The sequence below is a fragment of the Vulpes vulpes genome, chromosome 15 (assembly GCF_048418805.1).
Source record: "Vulpes vulpes isolate BD-2025 chromosome 15, VulVul3, whole genome shotgun sequence".
NCBI lineage: Eukaryota > Metazoa > Chordata > Mammalia > Carnivora > Canidae > Vulpes > Vulpes vulpes.
The window spans coordinates 87,483,379-87,507,555 of NC_132794.1; the positions used below are offsets into that span (position 1 = coordinate 87,483,379).

Sequence of the window (24,177 nt, forward strand, 5' to 3'; positions counted from 1 at the left end):
GCAAAAGATGCAGAAATTTTTGAGGTTGATGAAAGTAACGTTGGAAAACCAAACCACAAGTAAAGCCACTGTCCACTGGCCAGGGTACCAACTGAACAGGAGAAAGTCCAGAGAAATACTGCCTAATAATCAAAAGTGAATCATAAGAACCCATAATGATTGAGAGGAGGCTTTGAAAACTCTAAAAATCAATGATATTTCAACACAACTGTTTTTAAAAAGTCAAATGTGAACTAAGGAATGTTATCTTGTGCTAGCATAAAACTGTCAGAAAAATATATTTAACCCCTACTGCATAAAACCCAGCAACAGTTGATTCAGTTTCTGTGTGGCTTAAGAATTAGCATATCGCTGAAATTATATTCAAAACTGTGTGATATGATCAAACTAACTTTCTTAATGTTTAGTTTTGCTTTTCAAAATACCCCCCCCCCTTTTTTTAGTATTTACTATGCAATTTTGACCCCTGCTTAAGAATATCCACTTTGCCTGACCTTTTCCCAGGATCTCCTGTTTTTGAATTATGAACTAAACTTGTGTCATTGCCATCACTGCAACTTTCAGCTGTGGCTTCTTGCCTACTCCACCACAGAAACAGAAAAGTTTCACCCCTCTGCCTTCCCATGTGACAGGCCTTCAAAACTCAGAAGACAGTTTCCAGGGCTCCAGTGAAACTTCTTTTCTCCACAAACTTATCTTCTTTAAATGTTTATTATCTGACAATTTAAAATTCTCTCATTCACTCCATTCAGTCATTCAACAATTTCCTGAGAGCCTGCTATGTGAGAAACACTGCTGGAAGCACTGTATTTTATAGCAGCGAACAGAATCCCCACTCTCCCAGGGCTTACATTCTACTGAAGGGACAGTAAACAAAATGAGTGGATGGGTGGATGGATGGATGGAAGGATGGATGAATATCTCTACATGCCTCCCATTAAAAAAATTAACACTTCTCCAGGTAAGCTGACTAATGCAGGATAGAAGAGGACCCTCTTCTCTGACACCAATACTTCTGTTCATAAACCTTCAAGTGGCATTTATTGTTTTATCAAAGGTGATGGTGCTCATTGACCATGTTTAGCTTGCCTCCAACTAAAACTACTAGAGCTTCTTAAAATATTATCTTCTTACTAGATCTTCTTAAAATATTTATTCTATTCCTTCACTCTGTTTCATACAACTGTTCGGTTATTTTCTGAGACCCCGTACTGAATTTTATATTGATCCTTATTAACTTCCAACTTATCTTTAGCCTACCTTTCTAATGAACACACATTTAGAGGAAGTAGACTGTGAAACTTTCAAATTGTGGGAACATGTTAATATATAAACCTAACATCACTGCTGTCTTTGAATTTAAGAAGCAAAATGTTCATTTTAAAATGGAGTGCTTGAATAAAGCTACTCTAAGATTTTAGACTGTCCTAAATACTACTCTGAGAAAAATGGCTAACCTGCCTAAAAGCCATGGTTAAATGGACTCTGTGATACTATTAGGTAACCATATGCATAACTTTTTTTCTTTTTAGAGATGGGGTGGAGGTGGTGGGGGAGGAAGGGGTGGGTAGAAACAGAGAGAGGAAGAAATGATCTTAAGCAGGCCCCACACCCAGCACAGAGCCAGATGTGAGGCTCAATCTCAAGACCCTGAGATCGTGACCTGAGCTGAAATCAAAAATGCTTAACTGACTGAGCCACCCAAGTGTCCCACCATATGCATAACTTCTGCTATCACTAGAAGCCAAGGTGGATGCTCAAGAAGCTCATTCTTTCCTTAATGGATGCTATGAGGAACTATCAAAGGGGCCCTCAGGACATCTCAGGTCCTCTTATTATTAAAAGGGAGTTCTCAGACTTCTGCCTCATAACACTGGACATACCTGGCATTAAGTAATTAATGGGACAAATGGTGGTTTAATGGCCCTCTCCTTCTAGGACACATAAACTTTGCAAAGGTAGGAATTATGTTCACTTTTTCATCAAGTCTTCTCAGGACCTTGCAGAGTGCACCCCTGTGACAGGCACTCCATAAGCTCAATAAATATTTGTTGAGTATAAACATAAACTAAGTCTCATCTCTAAAAAAAAGTCTCATCTCTGCCACTAACTCTGTAACATTGGTAAGTCCTCTAATTCTTCTGGGTCTCACTTTATTCATTTTAAAGTAAAGAGGTTGGGCCAGATAATCCCAAAGTTTTATTTTCTGATGTTAATATTCTGTGTTTCCATCCTGTGGACTCAATGGCTCCCTGTCTCTATTCTCCCATCAGAGACTCTAGGTTGTTTCCAGAATATGCACAAGTTGTAACACATGAACACACTGGACCATGGAAGGGATTGGGGTGAAACAACGCTGAATGAAGGGTTTCTACAAGCACTGAGACTCTGATTTCCAAGTGAATACAAAATAAAAATAAACATTTAGGCAGCCAAATGAGTGTATAACTCTTCCTTTGTTAACATTTTTCCTGAAAAATTTCTAACACAAAAATGCTTCACAATTACAGCCAGAGACCTCTGGCTACAAACCAAGGCCTTGAGAAGTGATATTCAGAAAAGTTCTAGAAAATGAAAGGAGGAATCTGCTTCAGAACAAATACGTTGACTCTGCAAGGAATGCTAAATCCGTATCCTGCAACAGATATGCTTCCCCACATTTTATATGCTCAAAAAAATGAGTTTAAAAAAATGAGTTAGCAGTTAACACTAATATTCGTCTATCTGCTAGCTTTGATGGGTGTCTATCTTTCTGCAAGCCTTAACTACAACTATAGCCTCAAACATTAATGTACTTGTAAAAGGAAACTTATTTAGCCCAATTTTAAAATTAGAGCACTTTCATTTCATCATCAGCCTCCCCTCTACTTCCTGTGTTATCAGATGTTCAAGAGAGAGCCAACAGTCTGTGAAACTGGCAACCTGGCAGACAAAATATGTATGTTCAACCAGCATTCTTTTAAATAAGAACCTAGTATGTATCTAGCCTTGTAAGAGTGGTAGGGAAGATATACATATGCAGAAGACATAAACCCAGAAGAAAAAGTACCAAGGAATTTCCAAAATGACTAAGCCAATTTTAGAGGTCTTTCTTGAACTCTATAGATGTCTTCACTTTAATGATCTCCTTTAAAGAGACACACCCAATTTAATCTCTGCTACAAATAGACCCACACATACCATACACCCCATACAGCGAACAATTCCAAATTGTTAGTTTCTAAAACAGCTTAGTGATTCTCCCCTACCCTGTGGGGCAGGATGTCATACCTGGTGGTTTTCTTTTTTTTTTTTTTTTAAGATTTTATTTATTTTTTTTTTCATGATAGACATAGAGAGAGAGCAGGGCAGAGACACAGGCAGAGGGAGAAGCAGGCTTCATGCCAGGAACCCGATGCGGGACTCCATCCCAGGACTCCGGGATCACGCCCTGGGTCAAAGGCAGGCGCCAAACCGCTGAGCCACCCCGGGATCCCCTACCTGGTGGTTTTTAAGTATGGACACAGTATAAAAAAGATGCACTCTATCAACCTTGTCTTGCTTTCAATTAGCTTAAAGTTTGTCTTTAGATACATCCTGACTACATGACACAAGACAAACCTGCTCCTTGGAAATGGTTGATGATCCAAATGACCAGCAGCACATGCCCCGAAGAAGGATACTCAGGAGAGGGATATCTTTCTCTCAAACAGAAGCACTCAAAATGGGACCAAGAGTAGGGAAAATGGGTAAGAATCCATGAATGCACCCACACATCCAGACATCCATCTAACCACCGTCTATTGGGCACATTGTAAGAGGGACAGGGAATTTGTATTCTTTTGTCATGCATAAAACATCATCAGTTAAGAACAGCATTTTCTTAAAAAACATAAATACAGTGAAAATAAAATAGCTTCCATGTGTTTCTTCCCCATGGAAAAGGCAATTTTATCAATTATTGATTTTGCTCACTTCTCAGTGTCTTGGAAAACCAATCAACCACTATTTACCTAGATTTTACCAAAATGGCTAATTTAGGAAGTCTTCCTCTCAAAAGTCTATATGACAAGCGTACTGTGGTTTCTCCAATGGGCAGATAAAGAGTAATGTACAGAATAAATCATCCTATTTCCTTGGCTGTCTCAGACACATTCTCAGTCATGTGAATGGCAGTGGAAACTAAATTGAAAAGCTGTCAAAACATCCTGTAATAATAGGGAAATTAACAGATCTATTTTGTCATGCATATTTGCCCCTATTTCCCCTATCTCATTATCTTCCTATAGACCTACATTCATAAATCTACACACAGACCATAATAAACTATATGTGTAAAATGTTAAACATGTGCATTCTTTCATTCCCACCCATATAATGGCCTCATGTTATATTCTCCTAAGACTGAATTTAGGGTAATGTCTATAAACAGAAAGTTGTTATTATGTCATTCAAGGTCCTGTTTAAAATTCTATTGTGGGGGATCCCTGGGTGGCGCAGCGGTTTAGCGCCTGCCTTTGGCCCAGGGCGCGATCCTGGAGATCCGGGATCGAGTCCCACGTCGGGCTCCCGGTGCATGGAGCCTGCTTCTCCCTCTGCCTATGTCTCTGCCTCTCTCTCTCTCTCTCTCTGTGTGACTATAATAAATAAATTTTAAAAAATTAAAAAAAAATTCTATTGTGAAGGAGAACTTGTTAGCTGAAATAAAACTCTATATACCTTGATGGAATTTTGAAAATTATCAGATTAAGACCCAGCAATGCAACGGAAGCCATGTAAAACCACTTGGAATTTCATGGCTGTAAAGTCTCAGATGTCAACTTGTATTCCTCCCAGCTTTTTAAAAAGGACAAGAACAGATACAGGGTGACTTGCCCAAGTGACTTGCCCAAGGGCGGCAAAAGCAGTGAAAAAGTCTGTGAAATATACACCCATATTCTCTTACTTCTTGTCACAAAGATTGTAGTACCCTAAGAAGACATGATCCAAATTTGATTTGACAAGAGTAAAAATATGACTCAATGATAAGTAGCCAGCATTAGCCCATACAGAGTGAGGTGCAGACATCACAGCAATAAACAAACCAATACCATATCACCCCGCCTTACCCAGAAGATCAGTCCCATGAAGCTGAGAAAAAGGCCAAGGAGTTTATATAAAGGAATTGAACCTGAATTCAACCTACTCGGATTAGTTGGGTACAAGCCCAACTCCTTCCTCTAGATCCTTGAAATCTCCATGACTCCATCATTTTTCTCTTTTAAAATTCCTAACTGGAAGTAAAATATGAACACAGTAGAAAAATGGAAACATCAGAGAAATGCCTAAGACAAGAAGTCCTCCACCCACCCAAAAGCAACTACTATCAAAAATTTCTTGTCTATCCTTCCAGGTAAAAAAGCTCTCTGTGCATATATTGGTATAAACATAATTTTTTAAATTATATATCTACAATTATCCTGGTTTGTCTTCACTTAGGTTGCCAGGAGCTCAGTCTCAATGGTCCAGATGATAACCTGGTCATTTCAAGGACAGAAATCCTGTTGTTAATCAAAGCTAATTTTAACTGACACTGAACTTCTAGAGCCTGGGAATACAGCAAAACAGCTAACAAAATATAGAAAGGGAAAAAGGAAATAAAAAGATAAACAGGTATCATATACAGCCCAGCACCTGGCAGACAGATGCTCACTTAATACTTTCTGAATGACTGACTGACCAAACAAATGAATTAATGGAGAAACCAGGTGAGCCATATTGTTAACACATACAATATTCAACATATTAAAATATTAAGTGATAGTACACCAATTCTCCAAAAAGTAAGTACCCTTCTTGATCTACACTGTCCAATATGGTGGCTACTGGCCACAGGCAGCTATTGAATATTTGCAATGTGTAAAATACATACCAGACTTTAAAGACCTGGTATTTTAAAAAGATGTAAAACATCTCACTGATGATATGTATATTGATCATATGTTACAATAAAAATATTTTAGATATACTGGCTTAAGAAGACCAAATTATTAAAATTAACTCATTTGTTTCTTTTCTTTTCTTTTTTTCTGCAGCTACAAGAAAACCTTAAATTCCACATGTGGCTCACAGTAGACATTTTCTGGATAGCACTGCTCTAGAACATAGGCACCATTACAGTACTGACTGTGTCTGTCCTTCCCTGCTCTATCCTAGCACAGGGCATTGGAAATAGTAGATGCCCAATGAATATGTACCAGATGAAAAGCTGGTTGTGGTATGTAGATAAGGCCATGAGTAGGCAGGCCTTGGATTGCATAGCAGGAGGCCCTTGCCCTGATCCTTTTATGGACAAGCAGCTGTGTGACCTTGGGCAAGTCACTGAACCCGCCTAGGCCTTGTTTTCCTCATCTTTAAAATGGGCATAATAAAAATAAATAAATAAATAAATAAATAAATAAATAAATAAATAAATAAATAAATAAAATGGACATAACGATAACATCTTCCTCACAGGAAAATTACATGGACCAAATGAAATCATGTCTATAAAAAAGGGTAAAACATATGCCAGGTTCCTTCTGAGTTCTAGTATTCTCTATGACCACAGTCCCAAAAGTAAGAGGCAAAAAATACTGAAAGAACAGGGTAAACAACTAACCAAGGAAATTCCTGTATCTAGTATTTCCATCCCAGCGCAGGATAGAAAATCGAGACAAAGACAGGTACAAACGAGATTCTCCCGGGAGTGGAAACTTGAACGTTCATCACTCCCTCTTCACTGCATCTCACCAACCAACCACAGTTGACAGAGCGACGTTCAGATACCTTCCTCCAGGGGCCACACAAAAGCTAGTGAACTAAGAGGAGGTGGCCATCTCGGTGGCTGACGAAGCAGCAGGGGTAGCCAATTATACCAAGCCACCTGCGGCTCATAGCTCTGTGGGAAAATTCATAACCCTGGGGGCCTCAGAGGCCTGGGGGCGGGAGGGGGGTGCTAGTTCCACAGGCCCCAATATCTTCCTTAATTGTTTCAGGCACAGCTAGGAGGGTGAACTTACCTTGTTCTACAAGGCAGTTTGGGCACCTAGCAAGGAAATCCAAAGGACCCTGGGACAGGCCATGGCTTTCTAATGAACACCAGGGTGGATTTTAGCTATCCCAGTTGGACACCTTCTTCCCTAAATTAAAGATTACTACAAAAAGTAAGAAGAGCTTAAGGAAGAAAGCCTCCATCAGCAGGGGGCATTTAAGGAACCTAGAGGAGCCAACTGCACAGTGCTTAACCCACAGCAGAGAAAGAGCAGATCCAAATACCCATGGCCTTGAGGAAGAAGAGCAGCAGAACAAAAATAGTCCATCTCAAGAGGCCAAAGGTCATATTCACCCCTCAGCTCTGCAAGGAACCACAGGAGCCCCAGAAGTGAATGACTTACCATCAGTATGGCCACTGCACCAAGGAGAACAAGGAGGGCGCAGTGACTTCCCCTTTGTTAGGAGGGTCTGACTCTCCTCCCTTCTCTGCGGGCTGCTCCCTGTGACGTGGAAACAAGTCAGGCTGTGGCCGAGCTCCAAACCCCTGGGACCTCTGCCCCGTGACCTGTCTCATCACAGCCCATGGGGCCTGCAGCTGCCTGCTCCCCTAACCACAAAACCAAGGGACAGGGCACCAGGCAAGAAGCAGAGCCTCCAGCACACAGCTGTGGGGCAGAACCAATAGCAGGGATTGTTGAGATTTCCATTCCTGGGACTCACCCCTCTGAGCTTCTGGTTCAACAGGCCTGGGGTGGGAGCCCAGCACTTTTGCTGGCAACGGTGTGATCTAGTGAACTCAGCAAAGCTTCCCTATCCCTGATCCTGTTTCTTCCATGAACTCTTGTCATCCCTGTTGTCTCCATGCAGAAAACAAGGGCAGTGAGATGAGACTCTGGGGAGAGCAAGGCAATGTGGAGAACATTCTAGAGTCTGAAGTTCCCTCAGTTCCAAAGAGAGCTGCTCCCATCTTTGTGCAAATCACCTACACTCTCTGAACCTTAGTTTTCTCATCTGGGGAATGGTAATAAAACCATCTACCTACTCAGGATCATTGGGGGAAATAAATTACATAAAGTATCCACTGTATTACTCTTAATAACTCTCAAAAAAAGCCTTTATGTTATTATTAGCGCTTTCTGTGAGGGGAAGGAAGGGTGCAGGGCAGTTCTCCACATGAGTATCTCTGCAAGAAAGACTGTGCATGTAAATAAGTGACTTAATCAGCCATAAAGGGAAAGAAAAAAATTAAATTACAACAACAAAAAACTGTAGTAAGAGGCGCCATGGATTCAGGTTATAGGGAGACTGCAAGAAGATACACAGAGTAGTCATGCCACCCTATTTCCAGGAGCCCTAAAGAGATAAGATTGGGAAATGGACAGATTCACAAAGATTTAGGCACAAAGTTGCAGGAAGCTATATTGCAACATTATTTTTTTTGGCAACATTATTTATAAAAAAGGGAAGATTGGCAATAACCTACAGGTATTTTTTTAAAATATTATGATAAACATATGTTACTTCGTTTCAGAAAAAAATGTTCCTTTTTATTATTTTTTTTAAAGATTTTATTTATTCATAGAGACACAGAGAAAGAGAGAGAGAGAGGCAGAGAGAGAAGCAGGCTCCATGCAGAGAGCCCGACGTGGGACTCGATCCAGGGTCCCAGGATCACACCCCGGGCTGCAGGCGGCGCTAAACCACTGTGCCACCGGGGCTGCCCAAAAATGTTCCTTTTTAAATTTAGGAAAATATTTTGGAATCCATTTAATGAGCTGAAACCATTTTTAAACATCTAATTATCTTTCTTTTAAACTCTTTTAAACTCCAGTATGATATTCAGAATAAGACATTCCTATCAACAAAGGAAGACCAGATGTGGGCATATCCCTCCAAATGTTCCCCATGAGAACAAAGGGCAAAATATATTATAATTTTGGGTATCACCAGAACTTCTGACATACAAGGCACATGAAGAGGGATAGGGCGAGGCAAAGAGAAAACAATGCATATAAAGAAGCAGGTAAGGTCTCCAATATCATACTGAATAATATTAGAAGAATTAGGTTTAGTGCTTGCCTTCCTCCTGCACACACACACACACACACACACACACACACACAGATGAGAACTCAGGAAATAAAACTCAGTATCACCTAGCAGCAAGTCCTTTTCCACACACACTAACAATCTATTTTTGTATTCCAGGGAGATTTGCAGCAAAGAATAGAGCGCCAGTAAAAAGAGGAAATAATTTCTATGCTGTACCTGGGTTTTTCTCACTTCCTTATTTTAAAATAATCACCCAATTTAAAAAAAAATCCAGAACAATAGTACAGTGTTCTATGCACTGGGTACATATCACAGCAGATATTTTGGAACTAAACAGAATCAATTCAAGTGTTCTGAGTAATTTACCATCTTCTTAGAAAACTTATAATGATACATTACAGTGCTGGGGGCTGGAAGAAACCTTCCAAATCATGTAGTACAACCCCATCATTTTACAGATGAAGATCTTGGGAAACAAACTGCCTGCTCTAACACATGAAAGACTCTAATTAAAACAACTGCTCAATTTGAAGGTAGCTGACAAATTTGGAGAGGGGGTGAGAAACAAAATAAAACCTCCAAAACACTTTTTAGTGGAATAGTAATTATGATCAGGGGGTCTATTAAATGAATAAACAGTAAGGATCGCAATGGAAGTATAACCTTACTCCAATGTCAGGACCACTTACATCTGGAAAACTGAGATTAAAAGTTGCCAGAGCTCAACTTTGAATCTGTGAGCAGGAGCAGAGGAAGAGATCCCAAGAACTCAGCCTTGAAGTCTATTGGCCTAAGTACCAAACACTGGCCTAAGTTCACACCTACACTGACAGGTACCCCTGAGTCACTCTGATGTGACGAAGGTGCCTCTACCTTCTGAAAAGTGGAGATTGGAGAAAATGGTCCATGCACCAAAGAGGGACATGACCACTGACCTGGCAAAGGAAAAGTGGCTTAGACCCTTGCTCACATACTCAGTAGACCCTTGACCAGCAGCATCAGCATCACCTGGGAACTTGTTAGAAATACCAAAGCTTGGGGATCCTTGGGTGGCGCAGCGGTTTGGCGCCTGCCTTTGGCCCAGGGCGCGATCCTGGAGACCCGGGATCGAGTCCCACATCGGGGCTCCCGGTGCATGGAGCTGTTTCTCCCTCTGCCTATGTCTCTGCCTCTCTCTCTCTCTCTCTCTCTCTCTCTCTCTGACTCTCATAAATAAAAAAAAAATTTAAAAAAAAAAGAAAGAAAGAAAGAAATACCAAAGCTTGAGCCCCACCCAGACCTACAGAGTCAGAATGTACATACTGACCAGATCCCCAGGGTCTTCCTGAACACATTAAAAGTTTGAGAATCACTTATTTAGATAACATAGCAGCAAAAGAAATATAATTGACTAACTATAACCCCATTTACTCTACGATTCTGGAATAATTATCTTATTACCAGCTCTGCTCTCTAAAGCTCTTGATCTTTAAGCTTTAAGTTTTAAATGGTCTAACATTTCGCCTAAATTTCAAATGCTCTCAGTGAATATCTCATCAAGTAGTCACTTTTTTTTCAAAAGGTACCTCAATGTTAAGAAAATATATATATATGCATATATGCTGGGAGCTTCACCGTTTTTAAAGATTACATAGATTATAACTTGAGGTCTTTTTTTCCTGCTATTTTCTGCTGAGGTCAATGTAGGAACATGACCAAAATTTTCTCAGGGAAAGTTAGAAACCCCTGGGAGACTTGGGCAAAGGAGGAAGAAATGTGTTCACAACAGAAATGTGTTCCCAGAGCACCTGGGTGGCTCAGTCCATTAAGTGTTCGACTCTTGATTTCAGTTTAGGTCATGATATCAGGATATGGAGCCCTGTGTTGGGCTCTGCACTCAGCTGGGAGTCCGCTTGGGATTTTCTCACTCCTTCTCTCTCTGCCCCTCCCCACTCTTCAAATAAATAAATAAATAAATAAAATCTTTAAAAAGCAAGAGGAGGGGGAGGAGGAGGGGGAGGAGGGGGGGGAGGAGGGGGAGGAGGAGGAGGAGGAGGAGGAGGAGGAGGAGGAGAAATGAGAAATGTATTCCTGGTGAAAATGAGGAATATCATGTAAAGGAATTTTATAGTCAAGAGGCTATGAAGGTCATATGGTCCAGCCATAGCTCCAAAGCTGAATCCCTTTAGGCCACATCTACAGTCTCCACTCACATATTCCCAATGTTGTAAAACTCATCACCTCCAAAACCAATCCATTCCATCTTTGCAATTTCTAATTGTTAGAAAGGTTTCCTGAAATTTGTCTCCCTATAGCTTTTAACAACCCTACAATCAGGAACACCATAATTATTGTCCCTAGCATTAATTCACCCCCATTATCAATTTTCCATTACATTTCCCACTGAGATTTTCTTTCTTAACACAGAAAGTCAAAGATACAAGTTTCATGTGTTTATTTCTTTGAGAGTAGGGAATCTTATAGTAGTGGGGTGTACAAAATTTTTCTTTTTTGCTTTTATTTTGAGACACCTTGGGAAAATCTCATATGTACAAGAGAAATATTAAAATAAACTATCACAAGCTATAGAGAATATGACTAAGGGCATAATTACATCAGCAACCTAGTTTGGGATAGTGCTGTTCTTAAATATAGTTTTAACTCTAAGCTTCCTGGAAGTCAAAGCAGGTGTGAAATGGGATAAGAAGGTGATGCTTCAGAAATGTTTGAGACTCTCTGGCCTTGGGGAATCACAGATGATCAATCCTGGAAAGTGTCTTAGTTCAAGTTTTATTCTGCCTCTTACAGAGAAGGAGAGTGACACCCAAAGACAGTAAGTGACTTGCCCAATATTGGGCACCAAGTTAGCGCCATGGAGTGTCCCTATCTCTGGTCAATGCTCTGTTTGGCATACAGTCAGATTCTGAGTCTTGAGTTTGTTAAGGATGCTTGCCTAGCATTAAAAGCAGAGATATAGCATCACATTACTGGGCTGACCAAGGGCAATGGCTATTAGTACCTAAAAAACAAACCCAAGCCATCCTAGCATACACAGACTCCTCAAATCCCAAAGTCCACAAGTCTAACACCGGATAAGAAAGTTATATTGGAACCACAAGCCATCTTTCTTCCTTCTCCTTCCTAGAACTCCTTTTGTCCCTACCTATCCATTGATTCTGAACTGCAGTTTCCACTAAGAAGCTTATTTTAATCTCCCATTAAAATAATCTCTTTCTGATGACAGGTTATTTGTTCTCAGAACAGAAACACCACAAAGAAACACTTTGTACTTTCAGAAATACTTAAAGCTAAAGTCTCATACCATACTGAGCCAGAGTCATTAATAAAAAGTAAATGATTATAGGCGATCAATTTATCCAGGCATCTAAACATTGGACACATTGAAACAATATTAAAAGAATCCTTCTCAACATTTTTTAAAAATAGCACCACTGGAATATTTTAAAGAACAATCTGTTAGATCATGCAGTGTGAGGTGCCAATACAGTGACAATACATCCATGGAGCCGTCAATGACTGGCTGGTGGGTAACAGTGGCCTGCCCACGAGATCATAATGGACCACAGCAGTGACATAAGCACATCCGCAGAAATAACTACTTGTGTTTCAGTTCTTTGTAAGTGTAGGCAGATCAAAACTCCCTCAAAGCAATGAAGTGTAATCATGCAAGATTGAATTATGTGCTTTTTCTCTCATTGTGCTCTTCTGAAATAAAGGAAAGCAAACCCTAGAAGAATTTTTTATCCAAGTCCCAGGCATTTTAGGTGAGACATCTTTTATATTAACCCTAGTCATTTATATTACAATTAGCCAGAGTCTCCATATGTTTAAGAGATCTGGTCATATTTACTGGTGTAGAGCAGACTATTCCCAGATAAAAGTATCGAAGAGGTCATATAAGCTTCGTAAGTTCACCAAGAATTAGTGAATTCTTGATTCAGTTAATCAGATGAGATGGGATGAATGAGACACATTAATGCCCAAGTCACAGCAGGGATAATTGAGCATAGCTAAATCAACCCATAATTGTCCAGGCTTCTTTGCTGGCATCGGATATAAGATATCAAAGGGCAAGAGAACAGAGATAAACACATAGCCCACTCAGAGCCCACAGTGAGGCAAAAATAGAAAGCAAAAGAGGAAGAAGAGCTGTGACATGCCTCCATCCCAGAACGCGTCTTCCGCTACCGTTAATCAGACTGTATGTGACATTTCCTGGGGCCACTGAAGTCATTAGCCCTGGCAGAGAGGACCAGAATTTTCCCACTTTAAAAGGAGAAACAGGGCAAAAGACAGAAGCTAGGCTAGTGGGAAATAGAGAAGAAGGGTATTTCTCTGTAAACATGTTATCCAAAGTGATACATTTTCCACAAAAATCTTAAGGTCAATGATGATATAATGGAAGGGGTTCAAAAGCAAGGAAAGCTGTCTCACCTGAAATGCCTGGGGCCTGGATGACTCTTATTTTTTTTTTTTAAGGGCTTGTTTATCTTTTTTTTTTTTTAAGATTTTTATTTATTTAAAAAAACAAGATTTTTATTTATTTATTCATGAGAGACACAGAGAAAGGCAGATAGAGAGAAGCCGGCTCCCTGCAGGGAGCCCAATGTGGGACTCCAAACCAGGACCCCAGGATCATGACCCAAGCCAAAGGCAGACGCTCAACCACTGAGCCTCTCAGGTGTCCCAAGGGGTCACTATCTTTCCTTGAGAAGACACCCTTACCTTCTGAAATGGCCTTCTTCACAGCTGCCACATAGGTCTCAGGCTCATCGTCACAGGTGAGCTCCTGCCAGTGCACCCAATCTGGAAAGTAGTCCAAGAACTCCTCACTGTCCGGCACCCCACAGAGCAGCCGCACCACGCGACGTGGAGGATGGAAGGCTCTCTGCAGCAGGGGCAGGAGGGCCGGCTGGTAGAAGCACTGCACCAGCTCCGCAGACAGCAGCACTACGACGCAGCGTGAGCTGAGGAAGAAGTTCAGGTCCTTGGCTGAGAAGGAGGCCTCAGGGCTCAGCCTGTAAGTCAGCGTCTTCTGGCTACGGATCTGCCGACTGGACAGAAAGAGGTCCTGGAGGTACTGGCACCATTCCTCAGCATCTGTGCCGTAGACGATGAGGATGTCGCATCTTCCAACCACCCCTGAACAAGAATGAGGCACAGAAGCATGTTAACATACCTGCTCTCTCTAGGGCACCTGTGACCTGCAAGATAAACCATACAGACAGGGGTCCTGGCACCCACAGTCTTTCACATTCTGCCCCAAGGATAGCTGTCAAACCTCTTTCCCTACTTACAGTCTGCATTCCAGCCATACCAGTCTCCCTGTCTCCCTGTCTCTGCCTGAAGATACTATGCCATTTTAGAGCTTTACATCACTGTCACTTCTGCTGGCATGCTCTTCCACCCACAGCTGGCACAATATAAAATGATAATGATGGCAATAAATTGACGACAATGATGATGACAGCAAGAGCAAGCACTTTATGGAGAGCTTACTATGTTGCAGATGCTTTTCTACACACATTGCCTGGTAAACTCATTTATTCATCACAGTAACCTTATAAGGTACAGAATACTATTAGACCCATTTTAAAGGTGAGAAAATTGAGAGGTGGCAGGTTACATAAAACCCATGGTGACAGGGGCAGCCTGGGTGGCTCAGCAGTTTAGTGCCTGTCTTGAGCCCAGGATGTGATCCTTGGAGACACAGGATAGAGTCCCACGTCGGGTTCCCTGCATGGAGCCTGCTTCTCCCTCTACCTGCCTCTACCTGTGTCTCTGCCTCTCTCTTCTCTCTCTCTCTGTCTCTCTGTCTCTCACAAATAAATAAATAAAATCTTTAAAAAAAAATCCATGGTGACAGAGTCAGAATTTGAACTCAGACAGTTTGGCCCCAGAACCCAGCTCTTTCCCAAATACAGTGGGTATAAGCATAGGTATGGAATCAAGTAGCTAGAGTTAGCATCTTAGCTCTGAGTTATCAGCTGTGTAACCTTGGCAAGCTACTTAAACATTCTGAACATCAGTTTACTCATTGGTAAATGGATTTATAATGGCAATACTTATCAGTGTTTTGTGAGAATTAAATGAGATTATTTCATATAAAGTGCTAAGCATAGTGCCTAGCTTGTGGTAAACCCTCATTAATTGGTAGCTGCTGTTATCATCTCACATTAATAGAAACAATGCATGAATGTAAACAATAATTGCAGTTGAATTAATGCTTTGATCTACACAATACCATCAGTAAAGTGTCCCTCACCACACCTGGGCTGTGACATAGGCTTTCTTCTTCCTCTCCTAAAGCATAAATGCCAGAAACAGAGTCCAAAGCCTCAGAGAAGCAATGAGTTTAAAAGAGCTTTGCTGGATCAGTTAGCCCAAATTCCTCATTTACAGATAAAAGAGACATTTCATCTGGGAAGATGAAGGGACTCGCTTAAATGCACACTAAGCAAACTAGTCACTAAGCCAGGACTGAACCTCTGGCTGTTCTGGTTCCCTGTCCAGTCTTCTCACGTCTCACCTGTTGCCTCCCATCAGGGATTCGGTCAAGATTCTTACCAGTAAGGGCACCTGGGTGGTTCAGTCGGTTAAGCATCCGCCTTCGGCTCAGGTCATGGTCCCAGGATCTTAGAATCAAGCCCTAAGTCAGGCTCCCTGCTCATCTAGGAGCCTGCTTCTCCCTCTGCCCTTGCACCTCCCCCTGCTTGTCCTTCCTCTCTCTCCCTCCCTCTCTCTGTCTCTTTCTGTCAAATGAATAAGTCAAATCTTTTTTTAAAAAAAAATTTTTTTTAATTTTTTAAAGCCCAGTTAAAGAATCTTACAAGTCATAAAGCATATCTTCCAATTAACAAAGTTCAAAGAAGTTTGGCTCTTAACATACTGTTAGAGGAGGTCTCATCTTCCACTAACTGTTCTCTGTGACTTGGAAGGGGTGAGCACAGAGGAGTCTCCACTCACTGGAACAATACAACAGGGATCCTTCCTCCCCATTCTGAGAAGGAAGGTGCTCAAGTCCAGTGAAGCTTCAGAATTACCTAAGTTGTGGATTATCACAATTAAATATCAGCCCTGGACCATTTTTCATTGAGTGGTTCCTGGCAAAAAGGTCAAAGGCAGACCTGGGGCAAGACATGAGGCTGTAAAGTCTGAAAACATCATGGGAGCACTCCCCCTTCCTATCCCATTTTCCACCATATTCAAAGTATAAACAATGACATATTACATGTAAACCCAACACAGTTCTGACATCCCCAGGGATAATATTACCAAATTGTTAAAAATAGCAAGTAAGGAAAAAGTTTGGGGATTCTTTTTGGAGTCTCTGCTTTGCTGGAGCCCTAATCCAGTGCTAATATAAAATCCAACAGGCTCTCAGTAGGAGTACATTGGGAGTACTTTTGTTTTTTTTTTGTTTGTTTGTTTGTTTTGTTTTTTTTAATTTTTTTTTTTTTTTTTTTTTTTTTTTTTTTTTTTTTTTTTTTTATGATAGTCACAGAGAGAGAGAGAGAGAGGCAGAGACACAGGCGGAGGAAGAAGCAGGCTCCATGCACCGGGAGCCCGATGTGGGATTCGATCCAGGGTCTCCAGGATCGCGCCCTGGGCCAAAGGCAGGCGCCAAACCGCTGCGCCACCCAGGGATCCCTGGGAGTACTTTTGAAGGGGAGTTGTGCAAATTTTAAAAGAAGTCTGTTTAAGAAGGCAATATGGTGGGGGGGGAGGGGTAGGAGGCAGTCAGCAATTCTGACAACACCATTGACCTTTGTGGCTCTGCAGAAAATTCAATTCTGAGTGTGGTCTAGTTTCTCAACCGTGAATTAAACAATCCATTTTAGGAATGCTTACACTGGTCCCAAAGTTTAAGCAGATTAAAGGCAAGATTTTAATATATGGAAGCCAGTGCTGCAGCCTTCTATAAAATAAAATCTTTGCTGATCACTTTTTTCTCCCCTGTGAATCACAGTTCTTTGTACTTTAATGGAGAAATAATTTCAGAACCATGGAAGGAATAAAATTGGCAAAGCAACATAACTATGGAGCTCATACTGAGAAAAGTAGAGTAAAGGCATCAGAATACTTTTACCTTCTTTCTGCCCCTCTTTCCTACGTGGTTGGTTTATCCTCAGAAGTAAATGTTGTTCTGAATGTAAAGTGTTAATACATATGGGTGTGCATGTGCATGGTCCACCATGTGTAACACTTTGCATTGCATTATAATAGTAAGGGTGCAATGTAAGCAATCTGTGCTCAGAATTCAGTGAAAAGTGCAATGTAAAAAGCAGTAGCCACCAACACCCCCCACCTATACAGATAAATATATTAGCAAATGTCATGTCAACAATTTTTACAAATGGGCTAGAAGGAGAATAAGATCTCCGGGAGGGCCTTATACGTTAGTGACAAAGCCATTGGTGATGTCTTCAATAGATGGTAAAGAAATAAGGAAGAGAGAAAAGTATTTCTAAGAGTATATATAATAAGTACTCTTAAGAAGGCAATTCAGATTTACAACAATAACTGACTTAGCAGAAAGTCAGCAACTTTAGAGGCTTCTGGGTGGCCTCTAAAGGCAGTGGTTAAGCATCTGCCTTCCGCCCAGGTCGGGATCCCGGGGTCCTCAGATGGAGTCCCACATCAGGTTCCCCCTGTGTAACACAGTTACAGGGGGAACCTGCTTCTCCCTCTACCTATGTCTCTGTCTCTGTCTCTGTCTCTGTCTCTCTCTCTCTCTCTCAGTCTCTCACGAATAAACAAACTATTTTAAAAAGAAAAGAAAAGAAAAGAAAGAAAATTAGCAACTTTAGATTGCCTTGACCACATGGCCATGAGCAACGTACCCCACTTTTATGAGGAGACAGTGACCCTAAGCAAACCAATAATTTCAAATGACAAGTTCTGGGGTCATTGAGGGAGGGAGTATTCATTTCACCCTGGATCCTGCCTCAACACGGCCTGCTTCTCTGTTAACAGCACAAGGCAATGTCTACTGGGTGTTAAAAGACCTCTAGTCATCAAAAAAAGTGCAAATATTAATAACGAGGGAAACTGGGTGTGGAAGATATGAGAACTCTAACATCTTCACAGTTTTTCAAGAAATCTAAAACTTCTAAAATAAAAATTTTAAAATACAATTTAAATTAAAAAACACTTCAGGGGTTAGCCTCTTCTGAATGGACAACATATTGAAAACATCTCATTCCTGGGGTTCTGTAGCAAAATTTGACACCCACCCATTCCCAACTCCCTTCAGCAAAAGTAACAAGAATGAAGTGGTTCGTGCCTCAGCCTCGTTAACTTCACAACCCACTTGGTCACCCACCTGCGGTGTGACTGGGGGCCAGTGAACTAAGTCTAAGCAAATTTTGCCTCAGTGTAAATGAGGACAATGAAATCTACCACCTTCTTGAATTTTGCTCCTCTGCTGAAACTGAAAGCTGGGGAAATTCTAAAAAAAGTTCCAAAGTGGAAGTTAAAGTTCCTCCGTGATGTGCTGGATAACAACACAAGACCTAACGCTTCGTCAGCAGCTCTTTCTTGCAAAGGGGACACCCCTTTTGTCAAGGATAATTCCCTGCCTGTAACTTTAGGTCATTTCCTCATATGTGCCAAATCAATTCTGTTTTGTTTGCTTATTAAGAAAAATGAAATCCACGGGAGCCTCTGAGCGGCTCAGTCCCATCCGTTAAGTGTCTGCCTTCAGCTCAGTCATGTTCTCTGCTGTGGGGGAAGACCTGCTCTCCCTCCCTCATTCCCATTCCTCCTCTTTGTGCGTGTGCTCTCTCTCTCAAATTAAAAAACTCTTAAAAAAAAAAAAAAGAAAAGAAAAATGAAATCCCATGAACCAACAGAAGTCCATAAATCCTAAACAGAAATGAGGATGGGCCCTCATCCTTGTAGAGCTTGAACAGGTTTGGCTATAGGAGAAAGCCATGGGTAACAGCAGAGGTATCGATTGCTGGTGGCAACAGGGAATGACAGTAGTGGTCAGAAAGACAGTGACTAAAAAAAAAAAAAAAAAGAAAGACAGTGACTGAAAGAGAGCTTCCTTAAAAAGATTCAGAATCCACCTAAGAAAAGAACAGGGAAGTGCCAGGCAGCTTTTCAAACTACCCAGCCCAGACCGTTTCTTTAAATCTGTAGGTGACTCTGGCTCCCCATTCATCAGTCCTGAGCACCATACCAAAGAAGGATGTGCGCTATCAAAGGTGACCAGGATCCGGAAGGGTCTGGTGATGACTCACATGAAGAGCTACAGGACTCTAAAGGTTTCAAGTTTAGAGACCTGACCAGAGTATTGAGGGACCTCAAGAATCAGTTCAGAGTTAAGATCACAAAAAATTAAAGGTACCTTCAAACCCTATTATCCTATAAGTCTAGGGATGGTAGAAAAACCTGAAGATAGGGGATCCCTGGGTGGCGCAACGGTTTGGCGCCTGCCTTTGGCCCAGGGCGCGATCCTGGAGACCCGGGATCGAATCCCACATCGGGCTCCTGGTGCATGGAGCCTGCTTCTCCCTCTGCCTGTGTCTCTGCCTCTCTCTCTCTCTCTGTGACTATCATAAATAAATAAAAATTAAAAAAAAAAAAAAAAAGAAAAACCTGAAGATAAGAGAAGCCTTGGAGAAAAAGGATAGGAATAGGTATGCAAGCTTTCTTCAAAGATCTGAAGGCTGACATATGGAGGAAAAGATTCTGCTCTTCACCCAGCTACAGACTTGATCACTTGGGGAAGTCACTTAGGGCCCCTTTGTTCTCTCTCTCTCTCTCTCTCTCTCTGTCTCGTATGTAAATGCAAGAGATGCCATCAGGAGCCTAGAGAACATTCCAGGGTAGGTTGATTCCATTTCATTTAATCCTGCTCCCCAAGCTCTTTCAAAAACAGGGAGCCAAGATTCTTCTTGATTTCGATAAGCAAAGATGTCTTTCAAAAAAATAAAATACTGGAAAAATAAAATAAAATAAAATAAAATAAAATAAAATAAAAATAAAATAAAATAAAATAAAATAAAATAAAATAAAATAAAATAAAATACTGGGACACTTGAGTGGCTCAGTGGTTGAGCGTCTGCCTTTGGCTCAGGGCATGATCCCGGAGTCCTGGGATCGAGTCCCACATCGGGCTTCCTGCATGGAGCCTGCTTCTTCCTGTGCCTATGTTTCTGCCTCTCTCTCTCTCTGTCTCTCATGAATAAATAAATAAAATATTTTTAAAAATAAAAATTAAGGGAACCCTGGGTGGTGCAGCGGTTTAGCACCTGCCTTTGGCCCAGGGCACAATCCTGGAGACCCGGAATCGAATCCCACGTCGGGCTCCCGGTGCATGGAGCCTGCTTCTCCCTCTGCCTCTCTCTCTCTCTCTCTCTCTGTGTGACTATCATAAATAAATAAAAATTTAAAAATTATTTTAAAAATTAAAATTAAAAAAATTAAAATTAAAATAACATAAAATACAAATGGTTACCCTTCAGCAGAAGGAAATTTTAAAAGACTACACAGTTAGGCCTTAGAAAGGAATGTGACTCGTGCTACCACTTGGGTGAACCCTAAAAAACACTATGTTATGTGAAAGAAAACACAGAAGACTACATACATATGATCCCATTCATATGGAAGTCCTGAGCAGGGAAATCCGGAGACACACACATAAAACTTAGGGCCAGGCAGGAGGAAGGAATAAGAGGGCAAGAGCCAAAGCATACAGTTTCTTTCTCTTTTTTTAAAAAAAAATTATATTTAATAAATTTATACCCCTTCACTCATTTCTCAAAATGAGTTTCTTTTTGAGGTGAGAAAAATGTTCTAAAATTGACCATGGTGATGTTTGTACATATCTGTGAAGATACTAAAAAGCCACTGAATTGTATACTTTTTTGTTTTTGTTTTTTTATTGTATACTTTAAATGGGCAAATTGTATGGTATGTGAACTACATCTGAATAGAACTGTTTAAAATTTTAAAAAAGGGGGGGTGAACGGAAGAGGGAGGAGGAAGACGAGAAGCAGAAGATCACATGAAGAGTGGCCTAGATGACTCTAGACCCTGTAATATATTGTCAAGAGGCACTCTCACTGCCACCATGGGTCTTTGAACCTGCATACCTCAAAGAGCCCCAGAGACCTCAGAGGCCCAACTCCCAACTTGCAGGACCTGAAGCAATGTCTCACCACGGCGTATACTGATAGCAGGAGGGTTTGACAGCCCTAACCATTACAGGTGAAGGCAGAAGCCACACTACAGAGCCCATAAATAGCCCCAGAGTCAGCCACTGTGCTAGAGTCCCCATCTGAATGGGAGCACACTCTTCTAGTAGGGCCTTGGGCCAGGCCCTACTGGAGTCCTGCACATAGGACTCTAAACAACGGTGGTTTCCTCTATCTCCTCTGTGTAGTTTCTCCCAGTTTGCTGTTTCTTGCACTTAACAGCCCAGGGCCTGTTCTCCGCCATGGAAAGAGGTAGGAGCTTCACCGACCTCATCTCCTACTTTCTGTCCAATCACACACCTACTCCACCACCTGCTCCCTGTTCCTTAAATACACCATATACCCCCATTTACTGTTCCTCTGAATGGAGCACTGTTCCCCCACATGACCTTTCAGATCTTTGCTCAAATGTTCCTTTCTCCATGAGGCCTAATCTGGCTACCTTCTTTAAAATTACAAATCCAACCCCCTTTACCTCCTCTACTGTTTTCCCACTGCACTTATGTACTTTCCTCACCAAGCGCATTGTCTGCCTTCCCCCATGTCCTGTAAGCTCTACAGGAAAGTGACTTATGCCTGTTTTAATCACTAAATATACACCTGACACCTAGAACAGTGCCGAGGAACAGTAGGCATGAAATAAATATTTGCTGAATGAATGAATGACTTTCCTCTAGACAACTCTGCTTCAGCTTTCGAACAGAACATGTGGACTATGAGCCTACTGTTACCACAATACAGCTTCTTCTAACCTCCAGAGCCCCACTTGAGAGCCATAAGGCTAAAGCTATCTAACTTTCCCATTTCCTTTAAAGAATAAGCCTGCATTACTAAATCTAATAGAACTGTTACCATTGGCGTTCTTCACCACCACCACCCCACTCCTGCTTCCAAAGCACCATTAGGAGGCTAGACCTCAGGGGATACGGGGACAGCTGGGTGAAGACATCCTAGCATCTGCCCACATCCTTCAAGAACAGTATCTTCTCCTGGCTGACTAGATTTTAGTTTTCAAGAGGCGTTTACATCCTGGTTATACATGTTACTTCTACTAAATCATAAAATGAGTGAGGAAAATGCAAGTAAACCCACTTGCAGATACAGTAACTAATTTCATCTACTGATTCCCTGTTTCCTACCAAGACTGTAAACTCCCCGAGAGCAGAGACCAGGCTGTCACTGAGAACACAGGCAGATGCACAAGAACTATTATAGTGCATAATAAGTGCTTCTTAATTGTCTCTATTATCATCACCATTTCGTGGTCCATCCTGGATCTCAGACAGTGAGTAACTTTGGCAAATGTCCACACCCGTGACCAGAGAAGAACCCAAGACTCAAAAAAGACTCCTGGCACCTTTTGATGGGTAGGTTACCCAGGGGCCTTCACTTTTCTCCACTCCCCAAAGTTCTGCAAAGGACATAAGAAAACTAAAGCTAACGGAACGGTGTTCTTAGATTCTTATCGAAATTCTACATGAAAAAAAAAAAAGAAGAAAGCATAGGAAGGGCAGAGGAAGCAGGCTCGGGAAGGTGGCGCAAGGGCCTCCCGCGATCCCCGGGCGCCCACCTGGGACTACCTGAGCGCCCCCTATGGGTCCGGGCCGGCTCGCCGCCTGGTCTCACGGAGCTGGAGGAACCGGAGCAACGAGCCTCGGGAGCACCCAGGCCCAGTCGGAGACAGAGGCGGAGATTTAAAAGTCGGGGCAGGGGAGGCGCAAGCGGGGCAGAAGAGAGCCGCGCGGCGGGCTGCGAAGGGCGCGTGGGAAGGGCGGGCGGCAGGTCCCGGGAGCGGCGGCGGCGGCGGCGGCGGCGGCGGGGAGGCTGGGGCGCGGGCCGGGCCCGCCTACGCACCTGAGGCTGCCATGGCGCGGGCGCAGCTCACCTGCCCGCGGGCTGCTGCGCGGCGCCGGCCGGCGGGTCCCGGGGCGCGGCGCGGCGGGGGCACCGGGCTCCGCGCGGCAGCGGCGGCGGCTCTGGCGCTTCCTCCCGCCGGGCGCCGAGCACCGGCCGCGGGGGCGTGTCCACAGGACCCGGCCCGCCCCGCACGGGGCACGGCCCGCCGCACCTGCGCCCGCGGCCGTTGGGGAGGGGAAGTGAGAGCCCCCCGGCCGGCGGGGCCCGGGCCCGCTCCCCGCACGGCCCCCGCGGCGCTGTCGCCGGGGACTCCAGGAGAGACCCGCCGACTGGCCACCCGAGGGCAGCCCTAGGCGGGGCGGGGCGGGGGCAGAGCGCGAGGGAAGCGGGCGCTGGCCGACCTCGGCGACCGCGGCGGGGGTGTATCTGCGCTGCCCAAACCACCTCCCGTCCCCGGGGCTTTCTCCCAGAGCCGCCACCCCCACCCCGGGCAGGAAAGGGGAGGAGGCAGGAAGGGGAAGAAGCCCCTTCCCTGGCACCTGGCCCTGGCTGCTTGGCGTCGCCCTTGACTACCCTCCAGTGACTTTTCTGTGATTCCTTGGACCTGGTCTCCTGATGGCACATAAGCCTTGAGGATGATCTCCTGTGATAAAGGCATGATACAGTTGCTTGCCTTTTATGCTTTTGAGGTGGCATCTCTCCTATCTTGGTGTTTGAGCCAAACGCCTCGCTGGGGTGCCCACAGGGAGTAGATAAATGCTCTCTGGGGTTAACAGCAGGCCTGAGTCCAGAGCTAGAGCTCTCCATTGACCCTTACACTCACTCGCCTGCTTTTTGCTCTCTACCTTCGTCTGCTCTTACAACTGATCTGAATGAAAACAGCCTTGTGCCCTTGAAGGCCCCAAAAATGCAAGGTCCAGAAGATGGATTCAGAGAGCAGAGATGAAAAGATAGGGTTCAAGCCTAGGTGAAAATAAATGAAGTGGATTTAGGAATGGAAATATCAGGGCTCAGGCCTATAATTATAATTTTCTATAGCTGCCATAACAAATTATCACAAATTTTGTGG

At 42.9% G+C, this 24,177-nt stretch overlaps 1 protein-coding gene across 2 annotated transcripts in view; it reads right to left on the minus strand.

Moving 5' to 3' along the window:
• PIK3AP1 (phosphoinositide-3-kinase adaptor protein 1) overlaps positions 1 to 23,428 on the minus strand; it is a 116,109-nt gene extending 92,681 nt beyond the window's left edge. The window contains exons 1-2 of one of the 2 annotated variants that reach the window (XM_072739654.1): positions 23,106 to 23,428; positions 13,771 to 14,187 (exon numbers count right to left, since the gene is read on the minus strand). In XM_072739654.1, the coding sequence (XP_072595755.1) occupies positions 13,771 to 14,187; positions 23,106 to 23,118 (430 nt within the window). In that variant the 5' untranslated portion in view covers positions 23,119 to 23,428. Of the gene's footprint in view, positions 1 to 13,770; positions 14,188 to 15,612; positions 15,743 to 23,105 lie in introns of those variants that run through there. The other variant, XM_072739653.1, reaches the window with a different exon arrangement.
• Positions 23,429 to 24,177: the final 749 nt, after the last annotated feature.